The 25,803-nt window shown below is 41.5% G+C and overlaps 1 protein-coding gene across 11 annotated transcripts in view; it reads right to left on the bottom strand.

Annotated features, from left to right (window-relative positions):
* Positions 1 to 2,680: 2,680 nt before the first annotated feature.
* The window catches only part of ZNF827 (zinc finger protein 827), a 127,150-nt gene continuing 104,027 nt past the window's right edge, over positions 2,681 to 25,803 (bottom strand). For 9 of the 11 annotated variants that reach the window (XM_068187727.1, XM_068187731.1, XM_068187728.1 and 6 more), the window contains 6 exons: positions 16,311 to 16,448; positions 14,597 to 14,768; positions 12,971 to 13,137; positions 9,868 to 10,059; positions 9,597 to 9,774; positions 2,681 to 6,797 (listed from right to left, as the gene is read on the bottom strand). In XM_068187727.1, the coding sequence (XP_068043828.1) occupies positions 5,990 to 6,797; positions 9,597 to 9,774; positions 9,868 to 10,059; positions 12,971 to 13,137; positions 14,597 to 14,768; positions 16,311 to 16,448 (1,655 nt within the window). In that variant the 3' untranslated portion in view covers positions 2,681 to 5,989. Of the gene's footprint in view, positions 6,798 to 7,065; positions 7,230 to 8,163; positions 8,310 to 9,596; positions 9,775 to 9,867; positions 10,060 to 12,970; positions 13,138 to 14,596; positions 14,769 to 16,310; positions 16,449 to 25,803 lie in introns of all 11 variants that reach the window. The other 2 variants (XR_010998249.1, XR_010998250.1) reach the window with 2 other exon arrangements.

A 25,803-nucleotide genomic window follows, 5' to 3' on the forward strand; every position in this document is an offset into this window, starting at 1 on the left:
TCCTTGTCATATATGTAAATTAAACCCCTGCCAGGTTGGTCAAAGGCAGGTGTTGGGCCCTTGTGGAAGCCCAACAGCTGCATTCCTGATGTATTGCCTGGCAAGCACCTGGATGGCTTTCTAGGATATGTTCCCAAGAGCTCTGCAAGGAGCCCAGCAGCCACATAAAATCCCAGTATTTGGTTCAAATGGAACCTGTGAATTCAGTCGAGGTATGCCCCCATCCCTTTTCCGAGGGCTGTGCTGGACATTGAGGCATCAGCTGGCCCATGTTCAAGGTTAGCTGTTAGTTCAGGGATTTTTTAATTGCATCTCAGGGAGTTTTTAAAACTTTGGTGCAAGAGAAGATGCATTTTTCCTTTGCAGACTCCTTGAGTGCTCTGCACTGGGGAGATGATGTTCCATTTGCTGCAGCTCCACAGACACTGTGGTGGCTGGCAGACTCCAGGCAGGAGTGATTGCCCTGGTGTTTTATTAGCTCCCAGAAAATATATAGCAGGGAAAGAGGCCATGCAGGCTCCAGCACAGTCTGCCTGAGCTCTGACCCCTTGGGCAAGAGGCTACATTGCTTTTACAGCCAGCACTTAACCTTGCTGCTAAGAATTGTCAACAAGGAGGCCAATTAGCAGCAGATAAGATGGTGGATGATATAATGCAGATGTCTGTCTGTTAGGAGCATAACTGATGTATTTTTAACACAACAAGGATCTTAAAACATGGCTCTGCATAAATGATGCCATCCCCTCCACTGCAGAGAAGCCCTCTCAACAGTGGAGACTTACAGAAAATTGTAGGTTTGTTGTTTTAGTTTGGTTTGGCATTTTTTTTTCCCCTCCAGTAAATTCTCTCTTAAAGCCTTGTTCTGCTAGGCTTATGATGACTATGGCATGTGTAGGATTGTAAGAAATAACTATGACAAAAATGACAACTTTAGGCTTATTTTTTTTAACATAGATTAAAAATGTACATAGATTCAGAATGAAAACAGGGCACTTTTTGCTTTCCTGAAAGAGTCAGTACACAACTGGAGCTGTTTTCTGTAATCAGACATGGATATTGGAATATTATCAGAAAATACAGACTGGGGAAATTTGAGTTAATTGATTAAAATCATGCAGGCCTACAAGGCTGTTATAGCCTCCTGCTGCAAAGGGCAGGGGCTCCTTATCACATCTCAGCATGTCACACTAACAACCCCTCTTTGGGTGAACACAGGGGTTTTCTGTCAGACTAAAGCTACAGGGGCTGATTGCAGGCAGTTCATGCTTTGGTTGAGACTGGCAGTCAGGATAATTCAGTAAGATAATTCAGGGCCCTCCCAGCTTAAGTAATTCTGCAGTCTGGTTTTAGTGATTTAGAACTTATTTAAACAATTAAGCCGCTTCTTCATAGAATCACAGAATGGTTTGCACTGGAAGGGACCTTAAAGTCATCCAGTTCCAACCCTCCTGCCATGGACAGGGACACCTTCTGGTGGACCAGATTGTTCAGAGTCCCCTCCAGGCTGGCCTTGAACATTTGCAGGGATGGGGCATCTACAGCTGCTCTGAGTATGATATGCATGATTGCCTTTTAATTGCTAGGACAACTATTTATGTCTAGTGCAACAAACTCCACAGAGTCCCACTGTATATTTTCTATTACAGATACAGCGTGGGCAGGAGGAGAGAGAGACACCATGTCTTCTTGAGAGACACCATGACTTACCAACTCTGTGTCAAAGCTTTTCTTTCAGCTAAAGAGTCAGCAGCAGAAGAGAAGCAGTGAATTCCAACAGCCAGCGATACGTACAAGGTACTGATAAAGGCCCTGAATATTAGTATTCACACCTCAGGAGAGTAGAAATAATGTAAGAAGTTTTTTTCAGTTGAGTAGACATTAACACTGCCCTAACTGCAAGAAAAAGGCAGTCCACATGTATTTAATGTTAATATTAATATATCTGAGGATAATTCTTATCTAATGAACACCCAGATTATTTTCTTTCATTGGTTAGTGTTTAAGTAGTCTAACTTTCTTTTAGGATGTTGAGTATCTTTTCTTGCTCAGTGGAGTCAATAGTACCTTTGCTTCTTGGAAATTTGTCTGCTCTTAGGGTTTCCGTCTTTAGTGTCCTCTGTGCATTTTGATTGTTCTAATAATCTCTTGTTAAAAAACCAAGTTTTTCTAAAATGCTGATGAGTACACAATATTTTTACAATTAAAAATAAATTATTTTCACAACAATGTTTTAGTGTACCATGTTCTTTCATTCACTGCTCAGCTCATCTTTAAGCAAATTTCTTTGACTTCATTTGGTCTACTTCCAAGCAAGACCAAGTCCACCAAACTACTGCTTAAGGATCTGATTTTTTTAAAATGCGTGACTGAGCAGAGTGCGCAGAAGAGGAATTATCCCCCTTGCAGAACTGACTTGGAAGGTTGCTATAAGCACAGAGCCCACAGAGTAAAGTCCTGGAGCTCTCCTCGGACTATTTGCTGTATTTCCTTATCAGGAGTGAGAGACAGAGCTTTCCTTTACAGTTTCAAAATTGAAGATTAATATCACTGATAACAAGAAAAAAAGTGAAGACATTATCTTCTTGTCTTGTAGGTGAATCCTTTCCCCATCCCTCCAAATCAACTCTAAATATATTTAAGGTGAAAAAAAGAGAGGAAGGAAAACCAGAAGAAACCAGAATATAGCCAACCTTTTTAATTAGAGTATATTGTACTTCCAAACTGGATACACTAGAAATTGGCAATGCAACATAAGATGCAAAGAAATATACCAGTTACTGTCAAATGACCCTGTACAGCCTTATAATGCAAAAAGCTTTATACAATACAAATTTTTATTAATGTACACAAACCTTGACAGAATATTTGAACATAATACAACAAGTAAAAAAAAAAAAAAAAAAAAAAAGAAAAAAGAAGAAAGTGCTGAGAACTTTAACTGAATTACTGAATGGAAAAACACGTCAGCTTTCATTAAAGAATGCATAGTGAAAACCAGTATGAAATTACCTTTATGGTGGGGGGAATTTATCAGAACTGTTGGTCAATAATCAGTAGGGGGAACCTCTGAAGAACATTCTTGTCTTTAGTCTTGAACTGCAAACAAACTATTTTAATATGCAAGAGCTCTGATAAATAGGGTATTTTTTTTCTTAAAAAAATAAAAACCTCCTAACACACTTTTCCTTACAGAGAAAACTTCTATAACTTGCCAGAAAGGACGAATTTATCCTTTCCAAAGTGCTAAACAAATTTCCCAGGTACACTAAACATTGCCAGGTCAGATACTGGTGCAGTGGAACATGGTCAAAACATGTGGCGGTCGCATGCGGGCAGCTCATTCTTGGAAGTTCCAGCCCCACTTAAGCTGCCATTTGGTTTAGATAGAGGCCTACTATCATAACATTCCTCCTTCTTATTCCTCCGGAACAGCTGTACAGGACAACCTATTGTTGGTGTGAAAAACAAGCTTTTTGATTTGGGAGTGTTTGGTTTTCTGTGGTGTGGTCAGAGATGCGCGTGTGGAGCGTGTTTTACAGAACTGGTAGAGCTGCTGGATACAGATTGCAAATTTCTTGCTGTCAATATAGTAACTATTTTATGCTCTGAGTACTTCCCAACACAGTATTTTCTATTTTGTCTGTACTCCCAGGGAGGTGTGAGCAGGAGCTCTGATGGAGTAAAGCATGGAGAGCAGGGCCCTGAGTTAGGTAAGCTGTTTACAGAGGTTTACACGCGGTTTGGAGCAGATAGGTTTTCTTCACTGCATAGACAGAACCGCCAAGTGCTCACTGGAACCAAAACTGTCTGCTGGAATGTAAAAAAATGGTGAGACTTCTCTCTCCTGTAAATAATAATGCCAAATGATAACCTGCTATGATTTTGGATATTTCCCCCTTGTAACTAGCTTCCAGTATGGTAACAGGAGTGCACAGATTGGGATGTCCTCCACATACAGGAAGTATTTGGTCATGACAGTGGAGAATGTTTGGCCATCTCAGTACAAAACAAATATAGGAATCTTGCAAATGGGTTAAAGTGATGCAAGTCTTGCATCCAGAAAGTCTTTCTACACAAGCTTCATTTAAGAACTAATGAAGATTGTGTTACATTTCTACTTGTCCATATGGCTAAGAGCCCTTGTGGACAAGAAATGCCTTCCTGAACCTGGGTCGTTGCTTTCCTGCTGGGGTGGTTGGATTCCCCCATCCCGCAACAACCTGTAGAGGAAGTTCCTTCAGGACAGCACAAGGGTGGGTAGATAGCATGAAAGATGTGACTCAGGGCACCTCCTACAGTGGCTTGGCCAAGGGGCAGGGAGGGGACTGTGGCAAAAGCTAGGTCAGACACTTCTAATAGCTGGTAAAAGACAGCCAGATCCAAATCCAAGAGACACCACGGAAAACAATAATTCAGAATGAAGGCATTCCTGTACATCACACGATCATTTGGAAATGCTTCACATTTTACACTTCCAATTGTAAAACAGAGTGCTTTTAATCCCAGTCTTTCTTCCCACATATTAAGTTCTAAGGAACAGAAATCAATTAACGGTCAGTTAGCTTCTCTTGCATTAAGATCACTCTTGGCATTTTGAGATTAACAAAGGTTATACAACCAATCTGCATTCGCTTCTTCCTGCAATAAAGTGCTACATATAACATGTCATTTTAATGACCACAAGTAGGAGCATTAAATAAGTACAAAGTTAGCTTCCTAGCAGGACACACTCTATCTGCCATCAACAGAAAGGAATAAAGTATTACTGATGACATGGAGGGGAGCGAGAGGACTGTCAAATTTGCAAGTACAATTGAAATACTGAGAGTATAAAAGAGAACTTTATGGTTCCAAAAGCATCTTTTTATAGCTTTATATTTCAAAGAAGTTACTGGTACCTTTTCAAATAAACAGTCTTATTAACTTCAGCCCACAATTTGTTTTTTCTTTTTTTCTTTTTTTTTTTTTGCAAGTGAGAAACAAACTAGTGCAAGACTAAAGCACTGTGCAAAACTGCCTTTTTTTTTTTAGTCTGAGTATTTATACCCAGAATTTATCCATACACTTTTTTAAATCCCCTTGTTGGATTTTTTTCCACCATAGAATTCTAGTTATACAAGTTGTTCCTGCAAAGTAAAAGGTAACTACTGCATAATACAGCATATATATATATAATATTTATATGCCCTTTTAAAACAAAAGATGTATGCTGTGGCCCAGAGGCAGGTGTTTGTCACACCTGTGTAAGAGCAGAGAATTGGGCCTGCTGTGTGGGTGTGTAAGCTGCACACACTGCATGTGTGTGGATATACACTCTTTTCATTGTCATACTCTCATCCTGCAGTGCTGAAAGCAACTTTTTTTTCTCACCAGTTCTACCCCAAAGCCTCAAACCTTGACAACTGAATACAAGGCATCGAACAACTAAAGGAAGCTGCAAACAGTACTGAAATAATACACCAGTTCTTCCCCTGCCCCGCTCCAAACATTGCTCCTGAACAGCTCCACAGTTCAGGGGGAGGCAGGGGGAAGGCAGGGAGGGAGTGTGTGGAAAGGGGAAAAGAAGGATGATTAAAGAAGCCAATCCAAGGGAAGTGCAAAAGCAATGTCATGGCACACTACAGGCAGCCCTCTTCCACGCACCCGCACGCAAACACAGCCCAAAAATAAAATGCATCAATATGTCATCTTACAAGTGCTGATTGCCAATAAGGACACTCTTTTTTTTTTCAGCTTAACAAGACAAATAGTTTCTTAGATAAGAGTACTGGGAACATGCCTCTGAAGGTAGAAGTATGCAGTAGGTCACCTCTTGGAGATTTAATAAAGCAGCTTTCATGTCAATGCAATAAGTATACACACAGAGCCGTTTGCTAAACCTTACTAATGATATAGTACAAGTGTTCGTTACCTCTTGGGGCTACGTTTTGCAGCAATGTATAACCTGCTGGGTTTGTTGGGGGATTTTTGGTACAGAATGCAACTGCCCTCAGACAGTTTCTGCCCTTTCTGTTAGTCCAAGGTAGGCAAGGAAGGAGTGTTTAGGTGAAGAGGCACCCCCCGGTGCAGTCTGAGGTCTGGGTGGATGGAATGTGAGATCGTAGTGGTTTTTGGGGAAAAACATTGTTAAAGGAATAAGGTGGGCAAACTCTGAGTTCCAGTATTTATCAAAGCACAGGGAAGTGCCGTTGATGGTCAAGGCTTTCACCTCCAAGTTTGGCTCTGCCCCGCTGCCTTGTGCAGCTGACATAGCTACTGTTTGCAGAGCCTGGGAGGCAGACATAACTGAGAAGGGTGACAGAAGGTTCCTGGAGCTGATCACTGGAAGGAGCGGACTGGCTTCCTTGGAGGTTGAATATTGGCCCTTCTTCTCCTCTTCAGAGCAGTCCCCGTTCTGGTGCTTCTTCACGTGGCGGCTGAAGACAAAAGGGTGGGTAGTCTTGAACAGGCACTCGTCACAGCTGAAGGTCTGGCGTGGAGCATGCTTCAGTTTCTTGTGCAAGTTGAGATTGTCTTTGCGTTTGCAGCTGTAGCTGCACTGGTCACAGTGAAAAGGGCGCTCACCGGTGTGGACACGCACGTGCTCGATCAGCTTGTTGGCCGTCTTGGACAGGTAGCCACACTGGTCACACTTGTAATGGTTGCCAAGGCGGTGCTCTCGGATGTGCATCTCCAGCTCCAGCTGGTTGGCTTTCACTGTCTGGCAGATCCGACACTTGTACTCCATCTTGTAGTGAGTCTTCAGGTGGCACTCCATGGCTGCGGGGCGGTTCGTGGAGTAGATGCAGAACGGGCACCTGGCAACACAGCAAGGAAGGGCAGGGACAAAGAAAAGAGGAGTCACTCGTCTGGCAGACCTGCCTTCCTGCTTTAACCCTGGCACTCAGCCCCTTTCTGACCTACTAAGGAGGAGAAAAAGGCACTCAGTTCTCCCTGTGAAGCCTCTTTCCAATACCTCGTTCACCTTGACACATCTCTACTTAAAGGATGTTTGCCCATTTAATGGCATTCCTAGAAAAACATTGATTCACTCTGAAGGAGCATCCCTTTAACCTTCTGGCTTACCTTGATGGGGTCTTCCCCCAAAGCAGGCCGGGGAGTGCAGGGTGGGTGACTGATGCACAGGTACTTTGTGTAACGATTCCTAGTGTTTGCACGAAGTCACTTTGGCCATTTTTTCCATTAAGAAGTGGTTTAAAGTGAGTGTTTACAGATGAGTATGAAAACAGCTGTTTAAGTAAAGATGGAATAAACTTGTAATACCACATGTACAGCAAAAGCTTAGGAATTCCCTTTTATGTGACCCTGAACAATAAGCTTGCTGGGTATCCTGCTAGGAGCAGCTGAAAGCCAGGCTGTTAGGATGATTTGTAGGGACTCCCATTTCTGGGAGATGAGCTAGCCATGCTGAAAGGGGTGTGTGCTTGGCAGTGTTTGCCTACAGTTGCCTCTGCCACGGCAGGAATTGCTCCTGTGTAGGAACAGGATGTGGCTTCTTCTTACTCACAGCAGCAAGCGTCCGGCCTAGGGTGGACATGGCAAAGGGCCTCATCCCAGTTCCTGAGCCAGGAGAGGCTGAGAAGGGTAGAGGAGGGAATCATGAAAGTTTGGAAAGAAGCCTGAGCTGCATGCTGAACAAGCCTGGCCACCCACCAAACCCAAAACACACCCACTGTTGCTTGGTGCAGCTGAGAGGAAGTTGGTGGGGACAGCTCCCTGCCAGGGGTCTCCGCTGTATTGAACCAAGCACGCATCTTCCACATGGAACTGGTGAGCTCAGAGAGCAGGGCTGGATAAAAACTTATAACTAAGGCAGCTGGCTGCTGTCTTCCAACATCCCTAGATACCACACATTCACTGTTTAGCAGGTGTGCTAACTGTGTTCTGGCATTTTGGATCATTTCTAAGCTGAGATTCTCTCTCTCCCTAAGCTTGTTTTCCTTGCTACATCTGGTTGCACATACAGGTATAACAATAATCTACAAGTTAATAAAGAGATTTTTGAGGAAAGTGAGTAATAACAGGAGGACAAAGAGATACTAAAACACCTGGACACATTTCCTGATGCACATCAAGTACTCTGATCCAGAGAGGGAGCCTGTCACTGAGGCTTCTAATGTGATTCTCTTTCACCAGACAACTTGGCTGTCAATGCACACATACCTCTCCTGGGCTGGGTGCTCTCTGGATCAGAATCTCAGATTTTGACCTGGAGCTGGAAGAATCATGTTTTTTTTTCTCTTCCCCCACAGCAAACAGGAAACAGAAAAATACAATTTACTTAGATCTCTTCAGGCTCTTCTGGATGCCTTAAAAAAAAATAAATCAGAGCTTTTTCTTAGATGCCGCTTTCAAGGTACCTAATTATTACTTGAGTTGGGCAGAAATATAGACTGAGAAACACATTCTGTAGGGAAGACTTGAGTCATATTATGGTCATGGTTTTTCCTTGGTAAACAGAACAGATTTTACTCAACTTAAACCAAATGTGCATTAGACAACTGGTCTGTATTCCAAGGCAGACATCCCGTCGTTCTGACACAGTGCTTGTTTCTCAATCTGGTCTTCTTCCCAGATTCAGTCATCTCATCTCAAGTGACCACAGATCCCAGTCTGTGGAACTACTGAGCTGGAGACCAGAGGCTGCCTGGCAAACAGGACCAGTTTTCCAAAGCTGCAGTGCAAGCCGAGGGAGCTGCAAGCAGCAACGTTGGACATGGTGTGCTCCTCATGTTGCAGCCACAGCGCACTGACAACATCAGCCTGCTCAGCAAGAGCAGCAGAAGCTGGGAGCCCTGTGCTCAACCCCAGCTTGGTTCCAAGTGGTTCCAGCTTTTTTCCTGCAGCAGCTGGACCAGACAGAGGCCAGGGATGTGCCTCTTTCATAACATCACACTGCCTGCCCAGAGACAAGCATATGGCCCCAGCAGTCCCTCCTTCCCTCAGGGGTCAGACTTTGACATAAGGGCACACTCATTGTCTAGACACATTGCGCTACGCCGAAAGACCTTAAAGGATACCACCACAGCCAAAACCAAAGGGCTTTTATCTTAAAAGACTGTATTACTTATTACATTTTAATTTATACAATAGTGATTGTTGTGGGGCATGCAAACAAAGCAGAAAGCATCCAAGTTATTCATTCTTGGAGAGAAATGACTTGGAGTATACAAAGGCTATAACCTTTAAGGTTGTAACTTCATACCTAGAGGCTGTACAGGATTTAGTTTCTTTGAGCCAGGTGCAAAACAGAGCCTGTGCTGGGTGCTTCTTTTTGCTCTGATGCCTTGGAAAAAAACCTTATTTTGCCAAAAGCTCTTTGCAGTACTGCCTCATTCTCTGTAGGACCCATCATATACTGTTTCCTCTGACTTGAACGGGGTTACAGCTCCTCTGCTGCTAGGCTACCAATCTGCAATAATGATGCAGATTGGTATCTGCACCCTGAAGGACAGGCCTTGGGTCATGTAAATACAAGGAAGGCCTAAATCTGGATTATTAGTTAACCAACCCTTTCTGACTGACTTCCTTTTGTCCTATCCCCACACTATTAAGGTGCTTAACACAGTAAAAGTTTGTGTACTTGCTTTCCTTACTTGAGCCCACCGGTGGGGACAGTGTGGCATTTCTTGTGCTCCAGTAATTGCTCAGGTGTCTTCATGAACTTGTGGCACACATCACACTCGAACATCCGTGTGATCAGGTGGATTTGCAGGTGACGCTCAAACATATTTTTTGTTTTGCAGACAAAGTTACAGAAAACACATTCAAAGCCTGAAAAATAGAACAGGAAACTTAATCCTTACACTGTGGCCAGATTGACTGCATAGAGAGTGAGAGTTTGTATTTGTTAAACAAATTTTTTACCTTTCTCTGACTTCTCTTCAGTGTTCACTGAGGTCTGACTACCAGGCACTACAGAAATGACCAGTAGGTTGTTTGACCCCTTGTTTTTTGGGGTTATATCTGCATCTTCTTTGCTGTTGGCAGAGTCGCTCAGTGCTGACAGCGAAGATGAAGATGGGCTGTTAGATTCACTGGGTGTCTTCCTCTCTTCAGCTGAAAAACAAAGAACAATAACTAGTTCAGATTAGACGGAGTCTCCATGATTCTGTTTTAAACTTCAGGAAGTACTTGCATTCAAAGTTAATTCAAAACAAGTCTGAAATTAATTGAGCTGATTAAAAAAATAAACATTGTTGTGTCTTCTTCCTTTTTATTAGTGTTTAACCACAGTACATCTTTCAGTTTATCCTGCAATTGAGTGCTTCTGTGATGGTAGAGGTAAGGGATCATACCATTCTACCTCATTTCTGGACTGAAAAGAATCCCAAGAAAACACTTCAATTACTCTGAGTTCAAATGCTTGTCACTTGGAAAGAGAGCAGAATTTCTGTAGGTTTGAGAGGCAGAAACCAAAAGTATCTACTGGTCCAAGCTAAACTTCCCCCACCTTCCCATTCATGTGAGTCCAGTGAGTAAATTTGGGATGAAGGATAAAGAAGAATAATCTCCCTCATTGTACTGAAGAGCGTCCTCAGTAATCATTGCAGAGGTAACAGCATGGTCTCAAGATTTATATATTTTTATTAGGATCTCCTTCAGAGATAATTAGAAAGCATGTTATTTAACTGGACCTAGAGACAGAGCTTCTTTATGGAAGAAAGAAATCATCAGAGCTTCCTTATGTGTGCAATAAATGCATGAAGTCCAAATCCCAAACCCACTAGAACTGAACAAGAGGGAGAGTTCCATATGAGAACTGCCATGACCCAATGAGGCAAGGATGGGTGAATTATTCCCTCCCACCCATGTCCTGGTTCAATGAGAGCTGTGTTAAAAGGACACTTCACTAAAACTTCAAATTCTCCATGTGATACAATCCCCTGATCAAGGCCTCTGCAAACACCAGCACCTGTGTACTTAACTTTAAACTGAGTGGCACCTTTAAGATAAAAATGTAGGAATGCACTAATGAAAGCTGATGACCCAAGATGCCAATAGGGAGGATGACTGGATATCATACAGAAAGATTCACTGACCTTGGGGACAAGAGTAATACAAATGGAATGAAATTTAATAGCACAGAGAACAAGGTTATGACCTGAAGGGCCAGTAACAAGAATTTTTGCTACAAATGAGAAGTGCTTAGGTTGGAAACAGTCAAGGAAAACAAAAGCAGAATTGGAGCAGAACAGGGGACGAATATGAACGATCAGTGTTGGGGAGCCTTCAAGGAAGGTAAATGTGATCACAGAATGTTATTGTGTCACCTATTCCCAGTAGCTGCTGCTGGTTTGTACTGCCACCACTGCTTATTTCATTTCACCATGTACAGCTGTGATTGCATATGTCCAGAGCAGGGGTTCCAACAAGAACACATGCAGTGAGGGATTGGTACAGCAGGAAAACTGTGTTCTGTATAGGAAAAGGCTCAGTGTACATTTAGAGGGCAGAGTGTTGTTCTCCAGAAATGTACTAAGGGAATAAATTCTGTGGAAAGGGATGAAAGGTGGAGGGAGGAAATGGAGGACTCCTGTTTCAGATAGAGGGCAGTTCTGGAAAAGAACAATGTATGTGTACTCTGATTATCACTATGACACACACAAGAAATTTTAAAAAGGTCCCTAATCTTTAATGCAAGAAGTTTACAGCTGCCTGTCTCTCAAAATAGTTAATTTAAAACAATGATACTTCTTTGAAGGCATATGCAATATCCTCACAAACAGTCCCTTTATGACCTACTAACATCACAAAATAAGGAACTGGAGTCAAGTGACCCAGAAAATCCATTCTATTTTTTACTCTGTATTTGCCATATTTATGCGAACATTTGGCTGAATCACCAGCTGAGGGGCTCAGTTGGGCAGGGTGAAGGAAGAACAAGGGGGTTTCGCCTATCATCAAAAGACAAGTAGCAGTTTCAATCTTTTAGCAATAATAGGAAAATACAGCAGAGCACGGCTCACTTTTGAGCTCTGAGGCTTTTCACATAGCTATGGGTGGTGTTTCTCATTTGCCTTGAACTCCTCTTTATGAAGTGAAGTAGTGCTGAGAGCTATGCTGGCATAAAATCCCTTGAGAGCTTTCCAGTAGTTCATATTTCTGTAGTTCCATTTAACTTATGTATCTGTGAACACAACCAATTGTATTCTCTCACCTCTTCTTCATCCCTCCTGCTTTCCCAATTTAAACCCTGGTAGGACAAGAAAAGCAATTTAGCAATGGAAAAGTTGTGCTGGATGCAATCAGGTTCCGTATTGTAAATACAACTGTGAGTAGTTTGTGGCACCAAAAATGCTTCTGCCTGGTCTTATAAAAGAAATTAATTAAGAAGATTCCAATTTTCTTCTCCTTAAATTATGCCAGACTTCATGAGTTGGACTAAGCATATGGAGCTTGTTTGAAAACTGCTATTGCTCTTATCCTTGGCTATTAAGTGAACAGGACCAGGGAGCGAGCACGACTTGTTCTGCTATTTAATATAAAGTACATTTATGGTATTGCTGAATCACAGTGTCAACTAAACATCAGCATGAAATCCCAAACTGATGGACTGGGGGGGCAAACACAGCCAGGAGCAAAGCTCAACATAATGTTTATTTCAGACTTAGAGCCAGGTATGCACAATTAGCACAAAGTCGCTAAAGTCAAAGCAAGATTTTGATGAAATAGTAAACCAGAAAAACAAATGAAATATTTGACTGACTCCAGCAGGATAGGAGATTTGGGGGATAAGGGGAATAGGAAGAAGAAGGGCTAAGTAGTCCTTCATTTCACTAAGCTTGAAAATTGATCTGTACTACCAGATTATTAGCCTGGCTGGAGTCCAATTCTCTTCAACTTTGAGAGATAGGCCTTAATTAGCAAGCATTTCAGTGAAAGCAGAGTGCTAATGGGAAGTGTGAAGGTTGCACCTAAAAAGCAAGGAAGAGAGAGATCACTGCAGCTGGGAGAGAGGGATCATCACCTGTGTGCTTGCTGTTGACATGAGCCTTCATATCTGCCTCTTCCATAGTGACAAAATCGCAAGCCATGCAGCAAATGGAGAACATCCACTGCTCCTTATCCACGTGGAGGGACATATGACTGACAAACTGGACATTCATCTCTGTCTCAAACCCACACACATGGCAGCTGCAGGCAGAAGAGAATTCAAGAGTAAAAGAAACATTAAAAACCAAACCACAAACAGAAGCCAATCACCTTTCCCCAAATTTGCAAGGAACTCACAGCACAGCTTTCTGCTCTTCCTCACCGCTCAGTGTTCACTGCAAAATTCTTCTGTCTGCTGAACTGCCTTTGAACTGATGGCCATGCCAATGTGATTAAGGGCAGGCACAATGCAACAATCCTGTACATGCTATAATGATGCTAAATAATCATAAAGTTAATTAAAAACTACAGATTCCAGATGCTGTGCATCACCTAACCGATTCCTTTGGGCAATAAGAGGCACTGCAGCTTTGCCAAGATGTTTAGTACAGCTGATACACTGACAAACAGAGAGCTTGCTGCACACTCCAGGAGTGATTTTCAAGCCCTGGAATGGTTCCCATGCTAAACTGGGGTCTTGTGCAAAACTGCCTGGTAGTTTCAGTGTAAGCAAGTAAAAATGGGTTCAAACATTTCTTATGCTTGACTGGAAAACAGCAGTCTTCAGCTATGTGAATAATTAGCAGGGATACAGATTTTGCAGCCAGCACATAAACAGAGTGATACTGAGAGGGAGTGGAAAGGATCCTTTAATTTAACTTTCTTTGCAGAGTCCTCCTCTTGCTTTGATTAGGCCATTAACATTTAAGACAAGCTAGAAAGATTGGAAAAGGCATATACTCCAGGGCACTATTTTGCTTTCCCAAGGGGAAGCACTAGATAATCTAATCCAGCAGGTCTCATTTATTTCTTAGTTCTATGATTTTGTAATTAAGTCTGCTCTTGGCACTTTGACTAAAAGTAAGAGTGATCTGGTAATCTGCTTGACCACTAGAGTGCACATCACAGTTTGCAGAGTGCACAACAGTGCACATAGAACAAGAAGAATCCCTTTCAATTTTTCAGGCAAATTCTCCTGAAGGTTTTCTTTCTTTCACTATGTACATACATTTCACCGAATGTATATACCTCTAGCAAACAGAAGAAATGTGTAGATTGATATAACAATTCTTCATAACACTTTTAAGCTATTTGATTTCATAGATTTGGCTGAGGACAAGGGAACAATCAGAGGCGACTGGAGGCACCGGGCTTTAGATTCACTGTGAATCCATGTATATGATGGGATGTTTCCAAACACAAAACTTAAAGGAACATTGCTTAAAAAGTTAGAGGGGCTTCTAAGAGCCCAGCTGCCTCACAAAACCTCTGAGAAAAACCAACCCCACAGCAAACCCCCGAGTCCTTCCCAATGGCCAGCCAAATCAAACAGCATGAAGCAGCCAGCCAGGGTTTGCTGCTCATCCTAACCCAGATACAGGCAAGACAAATACTACAGTCATGGCTCCAAGCCTGCAGCACCAGAAGGGTGGCCCTGTCACACATCCTCAGCAGGCACAGGAGGCGGTGCCTGGTGCACAGCCCTCGCCTGGGTGCTCACCTGTAGTAATAAGGGTGCTTCTTTCCATCGCTGCCCTCGGCCGTGACAGCGCTGACGATGTCCTCGGTGTCGGTGCTCACCAGCTTCACCGAGTGCACAGTCAGGTGCTGGTTCAGGTTAGCACGGCACTTAGCAGCATAGGGGCACAAGTGGCATTTGTATTTTCTCTCTTCTGAAAAAAGGAGCAGAAAGATGTGAGTGTATACCTCAGTCTGAAGCCAGCTGCTTTGAAAGCTGCCAGTAACGAAGCGTGCATTCCTTTGGGTTTCTCCAAGCAGCTTTCAGGATGAGGTACTTTGGAAGCTTGACATTTTAGAAGTTTATAGTAGCCTACAGCAATTACTCAGAAAAAAAACCCAACTAATTTGAAGGTAGTTTAGGGCAAGCTTTTTTAATTTGCTCTACTATATGTAGTTGGATAACATAAAACTTTATAAACTGGAAAACTGGGGCAACTGCTGTTCTGGGAGCTGCAGCAAGGCCAGTGGAGAAACAGGTCAATAGTCTACAACTATTTCCTTTACCCAGCATATTTTATTAAATTTTTGGACTTAGTTATTGTTGAGGTTGCCCATGCCATCGCTTGCAGAGAGCTGATAGTTGCTGATTTTGTAATGATATCTGATGGTAGGAGGAAGGGGGACACTGTATATCATCAGTCCAGTTCCAAAAATGAACGAATGAAAAAGCTGATCACTCAAAGAACAGTCAAAAAAAAAATAAACTAATTAATCATGAGTTTCTGATGCTTCACAATTTTAAATATTCCTCTTTTTTGTTTTAAATTAATCCTTTCTAGATCCTGGCAGCACAGTTTTTGTGCATGCCCCAGGCTGCATTTTGCAAAGGGTTGATTAAAATAACCAAACATTATGGTCTGCTTTTACAACCTTTTCCTTTGAGGGTCTGCTCCTCTAAATTTGAAATATAATGCTACAAGTGTGAGGGAAAAGGCATTCCATAAAGCAGCTTAGGACTAAGGAAACCCCACTAAGACCATGGAGCATCTGAGCCTTTTCAGGATGGCTCTGCTGGATGGCTCAACATACACTGGCATTATACTAACAGGATTTCTCAGCACTACATGGGAAATTCTTGCATCCAAGTGTTATTTTATGCAGTGCACCTCAGCAGGCTGACAGAGTGCACCATCCATATAAAAACTCTGTCTCAGCTGATTTGAAGCAAATTCACTTTAAGAAAGCTGATATAGAATATAACAGCCCCTGTTCCTCTCAGAACTGTATGATGAGAGCAAAGACAAATGAGTTACTCAATTCTTTCAGTTTCACAGATCTAGAACACCAAGGCCAAATCTTTTGTTGTTCAGTGACACTTGAAAAGTTCATCAGGGGAATGATATTTCTGTTCAAAAAAAACCCCAAATCCGTCCAAAAAAGAAGGCTGTGCCTTCTCTTCAGAACTCCATTACCGAGCTTGGTTATCAGTTGGTGTCTACAGTCTGATCTGCTGGAACCTGGACAAACTTGAATCAACAGGTTTTGTAAGGAGGCATTTCACGTAGGCTGCAAAGAAATAAAATGTTCACTCCCTAAGCCTCCTCTGACACTGTGTCCTGCTCCTGCTCTTGGCTCTGCCCCAGGTGAGCTGAGGATGGCTCATACACTCCTCTCCTTACCATCTTTCTCCTCCCTAAAACAAACCCCACAGAATTCCCGAGTGCTGTGACAACCACAAGCAAGCCCTGCCTTACCTGTGTGCAAAGAGAGATGCCGGGACAGAGTCTGCTGGCGACCAAACACTTTTCCACACACATCACAGGGAAACAGCTGGTCGTTAAATTTCCAAGATGGCAATCCATTTCCCACCTCCAGCCCCAGCTTTTCTGTTTCTATGCCAAAAAACACAAAGCCATCTTCAGAACTCTGAAGACTTGCAGATTTCATTCAGTAGAGCCCTGTAGGCATCATATAAAATACAGCACTTCGGCAGCATGCTGTGTGATCTGGCACATGAGTTCATTTAGAAAGGAAACTCCCATTGCTGGAAAGGAAATGAATCTTTCATACAGCATCTTTCATACACACTCTAAAGCAGAACACTGAGCCAAAGTGTTCTGGACATAGGCACAGCCAAAGAGTTAAACCAGGTTATGTACAGAGAGAAAGCCAAGAGTGAGCATTAACCCCTAATTATGGTTTTCTGGAACAACCACTCCTTTGGCTTTTTCAGTCGCCCACCTTTGCCTGGTGCATGAAGAAGCCTGGTCTGAGATGGTCTGCTGGATTGTTATTCAAGGCTGAATAAAGATTTTCAGACAGTTTCTTTTCTACTGAGGCAGGAATTCTTGCTACATAGATGACAGAATCATTTAGGTTGGAAAAAACCTCTAAGATCAAGTCCACCCATTAACCTGACACTGCCAGGTTCATCACTAAAGCCATGTTCTAAAGTGCCACATTACACACAGATGAGAAGTCTGACTCTGAAGACCAGAAGATTGCTCAGACAAACATTAAAACAAAAGGACACAGCACCCCAATATTTGGTTGGCATCCAAGGTAAGCTCTACCCAGCACTCCTGTCCTCTGGCATCAAAATCCCCAGCTGCTTAGAGGGCCATTGAAAAACTGTGACCCACAGTGAGCTATTATATTTTAATAAGTGATTTTAATTGTTTCAGGAACAGACAGAGTCTGCAATACAGAAAAAAGAAACCCCTCAGAGCATAGAGCACAGATATGAAAGCAGTTTGTAAGGAAGTCAAGAGAAAGGGACTTGGAATGAAGAAGAGGGAAAAAGCTTACCCAATGCCTCAAGAAGTTGAAAGCATGGCCAGTTTTGATTTGGACAGAATGGAGCAAAAAAACAGGTAGAGACTGGGGAAAGCAGTGTACTGCTTAAAACAATAAGAGAAAGAGCATCAGCAAATCTTGAGTGAAAAAACACCCTGTGCAAGGGTCCTCTTCCCTGAGGAGAAAGGACTGCTGTTATAAGAGGTGCACAGAACTACAAGGGTACTTTTTAAACACAGCAGGCAGCAGTGAGGGGCTTGGTGTAATTCTTCTAGTTCCACTGGAAGGAAGGATGCCACTGGCAGAGCACCTTTCCCCAAGCCAACATCACCTCTGGGATCGCTGCCCAGAACAAGCTCCACCAGCACGTGTGAACATGGCCTGATGGAGGAAAACCACTTGGCTGGCATTTTGAGGCAAATGTGGGGAGAGGAGATGGGGACAGGAGTTCAAAAACATTATAGTGAGCAGAAGTCAACATGGTGGAGTTTGGCACAAATGGCAAAATCTTCATTCCATGAAGCACTGAGGAATAAACACCCCCCCCCTCCATTGGCAGCCCCTCACTGACAGTCAGCTACCACTGCAGATGTTACTACCATGGCTGAGAGAGTCTCTTCTTCAGAGAGAGCTTTTCAGACAACTCCACTGTGGTTTAGGCAAAGAGCTGTCAAATACTGTATTTAATTAAAGCAATAATAAAAACAATGCCTCATTTGGGGCAGAGAGTCCACAAAGCAATCTCAGCAAATTTAGGGCCAGCCATATTTGCCAGCACCTTCTCCACTGCTGTTTCATTCTCCTGTGACCCTGTAATATGTACAATATTCATACTAGAGGAATTCTGAGCCACCTCTGAGTGCTACCATCCAACAAAGCATTTTTCTTAAAAAAATTTCTAGTCAGAAAACAAGTTCTGCCTATTCAAAATACTCATTTTGTGAAATTAAAAAGGAAGACACCCCCCATCCCCTAAGGGCTGTAACTGACCCATAACCTCTAAGAACTTCAATAAAGAAGGATTCTTTTTCTTGCTACCCTTGAGTTCCAAACAATGGAAAAATCTGACTCTGTGGTAGCACTCCAGATGTTTCAGCAGAGCTTTTGGAGTACATAATCAAAACAGTGCTTCAAATGAGGAAAATAGTAATAATTATAAGAGAAGGTCACAAGGGTGTAGGTTGTTTCAATATGGTCACAACAAAAAATGAATTAATTGGGACATGTACCAAACAAGCAGGCTCAATTAAGTATATAAGTCTCTTAACAATTCACTTCAGTATTAGTCATCAGCCCTCTTTTATCTCTTAAGAAAAAGAAATATAATAACTTCTTCCCTATGAGGGATTGTCCTGGGAAGCTAGAAAAATAGCAGCTTTCTGATAATGTCAAACTGGTGACAGCCAGTCCCTTGCAGAGCAGCTGCATATTTTTCATTGATGCAAAAGAGGACACTGAGGTGTTCTGAAAGTACTTCTGTTTACTTGAAAGATGTATTTGTGGAGTCATAACTAAAGTGCTTCTTCCTTTTGACTGAATCTTCTCTCTGCAGCAAAGTGCTTTTTCTCTATTCAGCAGCTTCTTAGCTTGCTCATGGCAAACCAGAGCTGGTCTCTTGCAAGAGGAGCCTCAGCACTTTGTGAAATATTTCTCAGCTCCAAGGAAAACCACCTATTTCCATCCATCCTACCCTCTGGGCAAGCTTTGACTGCATCCTGGAAACTGGAGCTCTGTGTCCATACAGTGGTCCAGAAATATTCCCAGAACATGCCTGGCACCTGACCTTGCCAGTGACCTGAAGAGTCACATGAGTCAACTTCTACATGCATTCCTTGGGCTCTGGCTCTAATTAATGCCAGAGAATGGTGTTTTCTGGGAAGAGAGTACAGGCCCAGTGACTCCAAGACTGCAACACTGGGCTGTGCACACTGCTTTCTGTGCATGCCTAAGCCCTGTTCCCAGTCAGTATTGTTAGCCTTAAAGAACACCTTACACAGTGGCCAGGAAGAAGATGAACTGAGACCACCTAATGTTAAATAATGAATCACTGTGGTGAAAGAGGTCTCACAGAAATCCATCATTCACCATGACATCCCCTATTCTAAAAGGAAAACAAAAAGAGAGGGAAAAAAAAAGGACTTGATACAAGATTTCTACTTTAAATGTCCACAGCAAATTCCAAAACTCCTATGTTAGAAAATCATACAAGACAAAGTTATATTTAAATTATTAAGCAATAGATTGCATTTCTGTGTGAGTTTTGGAGTTTAAAACAAAATATGCTCAGTAAAATGAAAGGCCTCCAAGTTCTCCAGTAAAACATTAAAAAGAAACAGAAGGATTAAGACTCCGGATATTACAAAGCTAGTGATAAAATTATTTTGAAATAACTTTGCACAGAACACTTAAGAGCTAAGAATCTTATGTAAAGGTAAGACTTAATAAATACAGTCAAATACATCTTTATGGACACCTTTCCTGCCCTCCTGCATTACCTGGTATCACTCCTCTTCTAGCCACAAGTCAGCTTCATAATGAGTAGCTGTGTAGAGCTGATCATCCAAGAAGGTTAGGAACTGCCACCATTTGTATTTTCTCTGAGATGAGGATATCAACTGCAGAAACATTCTCTTCCCCTTCCAAATAGATTTAATTTCTGGCAAACAAAGCACTGCAGCTTAAAAGAGTCACCATTTACCCCTTTCCTGAGGTGTTGAGCATAATTCTGAACACATCTATATTTTCAGTTTTCACATTTAGTAATTAATCTTTTCCTCTCTCTCTATACAGAGAGAATGTGTTAACCACTCCTTCTGAAAAGTCTTTACCCTGACTTTTGTCAGGATGTGTTTGGAGAGAGGACACCATATCAGGTGGAAGCTGTAACTGAAGAAGAGGATGAGGTGTGACCTGAATACAAAAGTGACTGTCTGGAGTCACCCACTCAGCCTTGTGACTGCTGGTGGCTGTAAGGCTCAAGAACTCCCCAGGGACTGGCTTTGGACTCTGATATTTTGATTATTTATTTTCTTTGACATATTTGTCAATTACTGCTTCACAGTGTTTTATGCTACATTATGTTTGCATATGCTGTCCAATGCCATACCCAACTTTATCTCTTTATACAAACAATGGAAAGAATGAATCCACTATTTAAGTGAAAAAGACAAGCCTAAGAAGACAAACAAAAAGTGTCCTGAGATATCATTCAAAGAAGATAAATTCATGTTTATAACCTTTGCTGGTTTACTGTCTGCTCTCCTATCCTGTAACTCACTTAAAACAGGTGCTTCTCTGTTTTATCTTCACACCTCCATAGATCTTGGAAGCAACCAAATCCCAAAGGGTAGATCCTTATGGTCAGATGGAATCCCATGGATATGAATGAAATAGATTGTTCTCTGCTATAAGTATTCCATGCAGAGATGAGATTGAGAGGTGCTGATAAACCTTAACATGGCAGGTCAAAATTCCTTTTCTCTCCATTCTTCTGAAAGTGAAGAAGGGTTGTATTTTGGGTTATTCAGACTCTTTGACACCACACAAATGGTCAAGGAGAAACCAGGCAAGTAATTTTGAAAATTAAATGAACAGAAATCCTGTGAAAAGAGAGAGTGGTGGTTAGAGTGTTTTCAGTAAATGCTGCTTGCAAGCCACCGAACCAGAAAATTAATAAAGTGACTAAGAAACAGTGGACAAGGTAACCAGGGTTCTGTGAGCTCATGGCAAGAGGATGAACACTTCTGTGCAGATGTCCAACAGAAAGACTTGGGACACTAAACAATCATCAGGTAACTTGTGGCTGCTCCCAGCCTGAGGTGAATTGCTGCTTTTTCCTTTGAGATCTGTTAAGTATACCACATTTACCCAAGAGGTAAATACACTGCATGCAGCTCTACAGGAATGTCAGAAAACTTGCTCCATTTGTAAGGTTATTTCTGTTTGGTTATATGTAGAAGACAAAAACTTCAAGAAATTATTTATTCAGAAACAAGGTATTAAGGTCAGATAATCATGCAAACATTGCTTTAAAAACATTTATTTGCTCAAAGAAATTTTCTTTCCTTCTTCTGTCTGCATTTATCTATCTTATTATACAGTCTTCCTATTTCTGCAGTGTTCCCATCATCAAAGTTGCATTTTATTGCTTTGGAGTCTTCCCCTTACATGTTCATCCATCACCTCTGGCAAGCACACTGTATTTAAAAATTGAGAACGCCTTTTATGAAATATGTAATCATGGCTCTGTTGCAAGCTTGTTTGCCAAAAGCCTGTGAAAGGTTCCCTAGCTCAAAAATATATTGACTATACAGAATTGCAGTGCTCCAAATATTATATATCTTACTCCCTTTCCAACTTGCTTCCACAAAGGTTTTATTTGTAGGTCCAGAATCCTTACTTCTAGTTAGTCAGTTAAAATAAACAGTGGAATCCTTCCAGGTACTGTAGTTGCTGAGTAAGATATTTCTCAACTTATCTAAGGTATCAGAGATCATGACTGGCCCTGCAGTCTTAATTTGTCACCCCCTGCATCGTTGCATCCTGTCTGGTCTTGGTTCAGGGTGTATCTTTTACTGTGAGAAGACTCATCCACTGTTAACTGAGATAAGCAGTTGTTTTCTAGGCATAACATTTTCTTATATTCCCCACAAAAATACAAAGAAGATAGAAAACTCTAGTTCTACATGTGAGGGAGTCATGTCCTTTTTGTTTCATAATCCCCAAAAAATCTGCATATAATCAATCTGAATGACAGAACAAATGCACAGAGGAAGCAGAAAAAGTCTACTTTCCAATAGAAAAACTTTACCAATTAATGCTCTTATTTTTTTCCCTCTAAAGCTTTGCAAATGTGTAATGTTACTATGGAGCTTGATAAAAAGCAGTGATGTTATGATAATTTAAAATCCTTGATATGGAAGAAAGTAGAACCCAAGTGATTTTATCTATCAGTAGCAAAGTACTTAAGCTGTTCTTTCTGAAAACAGCAACCATCAAAGTTGGAAATACTTCACTGAAGTGCTTGCACAGCCCACCAAAAGAAACATTAATATTGTGCACAGAAGACACAGACAGAGGCACTTGAAAAGATCGCTGAGAAGCAATAAAGATGCCAGGGTCTGGGAAAAGAGTAAAAACAGGTAAAAGATGAACTTTAAAGTTGACTCCATAGAAAAACATGGAAAAAAAAGTGAGGCCCCCTTCACTGCCAAGACTGAGCCCATCGCTCAAAAATGGACAATCAGAAGCAGAGGAGAAAGTCAGGGCAAAGAAAATATTGGGACTACAACATCTGACTTTAAAACACAAAGACACTCCTATGTTCTACCTTTGCAACAAATCTCACACCTATTTTCACTTCTCTTTTACAACAGAAGATTTCTGAGCAAACCATGAGATACCTTGTGATAACCTCCACCTGCATTACAAAGCTCTGGGATTTGCTTTTATTCTCTGCATTAAACTCAAAACTTAAGAAACAACCAAGAAGAAAGAAAAAAAATCCCGTAAATTCTGTGCAAGGTGGCTGAAGTTGCAGATTTTTAAGGAACTCTAATGCTACAATAATGTTGCAGTCATTACTTGAAAACTACTTGTACAATGTGTACACCATGGCTTCAATTTGAGGATAATGCAGGGCAACAACCTCTCTTTTCCCCAGCTTGTATTTACCACTGCCTTGCTATAGCATAAAGCACAAACAGGACTGTCTTGTGGTAACTGCATGCCTTACACAACAAGAAAGAACAATGTAAAATTCGCAGCAGATGCAAAGTCAGGCCCTCCCCAAGCTGTGATTTTGCTGGTTGAGAAAGAGCAGTCCTGGAAGAATCCCTTTATCTCACTGCATGGCTCCAAGAGCTCCTCCATCATTCACAGTTATCACAGGGAACATCAGCTGGGTTTCATGGCTGCACATGAAGTAATGCAATATGGCCCAGATGAAAAATCACTTACCTTTTTTTTTTTCACTGAGGGTGCTGAGACATTTCAAGAAAGGCAAAAGAGGCACAAACAAATCTGCTCCCCAGAAAGTGTTTTTCAAAGCTTTACCTGATGGTTGTTGGCCAAGAACAACTGAGCCTTGAAGTAGCAAAAGACTCTATCACCAGTACTACTTTTTTTGTTGTTTAGAAATAACAGCTGAAGTTAAACCCTGCATCTATTGTCAGAGAAAAACCTGGTAATGTGCTCTCTTATCTTTGCATAATATATTTAATTTCATTTCTTCCTGAAAATATATTCATTACAATAGTTAGATGTGCCATAATAAACTTACATAAGTTTCCTCTAACTTACTCCCAGGCAGGTGGCCCTCACTTCTATCTCAAGCATTTACACTGCTTGCAGCACTTCTATTGGGTGCTCCAACACTGAGTTCCTATGAACTTATGAAAGTATAGTTTGCTCCTATTGCTATTTTTAAACCCAAATTAATTCATTTCCATAATGCCAACAGGTTTTAAATGCCAACCTTTTAAATTCTTCCCTACAATTCTGCTTAAGACACACTTCCAAGAAACACTTTTAAAAATCATTCAAGCATTTGTGCACATTAGGATCATTATGGGGCATACAAATTTTCTTTTCTTGCTTTAGTTTTTGTCAATGTGACAATTTCTGCTTGCAAGTCCACAGAAAATATGGGTTTTTCTTTTCTAAAGAGAAGGTAGGGTTTTTCTTTTCCAAAGAGAAGATAATAGACACACCTAGGGCACTTTGCAGAGACTAACACTAGTAGTTCCCCATCGAGCATTCAGATACAAATGACGACAAATTGGCCTTTAGATTGCATTTTTCTTTTCAGCTTTCTTTCTCTTTTGGGGTGAAGCAAAATCTTCTGTACTTGGAAGAAGCTGATGAGCAGAAACCTCAGTGGGGGATAAAAATAAAATAAAGCACCAAATGCAGGTTTAGTTCCTGAGCTGAGTGAATTAACACAAAATAGTCAACACTGGAGGAACAAGTAACTACAAACATTTGGTCAGAGCCACCTTTCCCAAGGTGCTTGTGATTGCTGCTGTGAAAGAAAGTGGTTTTGCTGCTTTTATTGAAGATTCCCCAAATGACAAACACTGAATCTGCCATTTCCTTGAGGCCTTTAACTCACTCTTTTTAAGATACTAACGTCTCTCCTTGCTCTCCCTCCTATCACCAGCATATGCATCTACCTGTAAACCATCCCCTCCTTCTGCATAATTCTCCCATCTGCCTTCTGCTTTTGCAGGGCACCAGAGAGCACCACAACTGCCCCAAACTCAACTAAAACACTCAGCAACAAATAAGGGCAATTTTGTACTCAGATTGAAATCACATTGTAGAAGAAAAAACCCCCAAACCTGTCTTCAGCTTTGCTTAGATTATTTTTAAACAATGCTCTTTATGTCTATCTATCCATCTGTCCAAACAGCTGATGAATTCTGCATTTAATTTACTCTTAGGCAGACAAATGTTATAGAAGACAAACTTGTACAAGGTAAGATAGGTGAGGACTGAAGAGTCTCAAGCTAACTCTAAAAAGAAATGTCAGAAATGATGTGTTCCAATTCCTTTTGCAGAGCTAAAAAAGTAATTTTAAAATTCGTCTTTCTATTTCAAGTTGAGCTCGTATTTGGAAAAGTTTCATCTTTGGGAAACAATTTGACTCAGTGCTGATGCTTACATTTACAAAAGATTCTGATATTAGCAAAGAAAAAAGAGGATATGAAATCAGAGATAGGTTTGAATGAGATGCAGATTCTAAACCACAGCATGCTGAGTATCAGTAAGCCAAATGCCTCATCTATCAAATCTTTTTCAGGAGGTTGTTCAATCACCACTGTAGCTTTGTAACTGAATTTATATCCCAGAATTAGAACAGGAGGGGACTCCCCGAGGCCATCTTTTCTCTCCCACACACAGAGGCACATCAGTCACTCACCAAACTTACCCACCAGTCCCAACAGATGCTTTTCTTACTAATTTTTTTAAAAAGCCCTCCTGTGACAGGAGCTCCAGAGGCTCCTCTAGCAGTTGTGCCAGTGCAAAAACTCCCCACTGCTAGAAAGTTTCACTTGGTGTTTAGCTGCAATCTCCTCTGCTGTCATTTAAGCTAGTTATTCCTTATTCTGCTCACATGAACACAGGCAAAGTGTTATTTTCCTCTCAAAGCTGTCATTTTACCTATCTGAATGCCATTATCATATCTCTCCTCTTTTCTTCTCCAGACTAAATAAATTAGTAAAATTCTTCAACCTTCATGCACACCTCATGTGTTCTAAACCTCTGACCACTGCTGTCTCCTCCACATTGTTCTTGGATTACAGAGCCCAAAATTGAACTCTGGGCTCCAGCTGCATAGCAGAATTACCACATGTGCCTTACAGACAACATTCCCAACACCTCAGCCAGCTGTTTGTCCTTTCTGCAATGCCATCTCTAAACACAGTGTCTGACCAACACTAGTCCGGA

This window comes from Anomalospiza imberbis, chromosome 4 (genome assembly GCF_031753505.1).
Source record: "Anomalospiza imberbis isolate Cuckoo-Finch-1a 21T00152 chromosome 4, ASM3175350v1, whole genome shotgun sequence".
NCBI lineage: Eukaryota > Metazoa > Chordata > Aves > Passeriformes > Viduidae > Anomalospiza > Anomalospiza imberbis.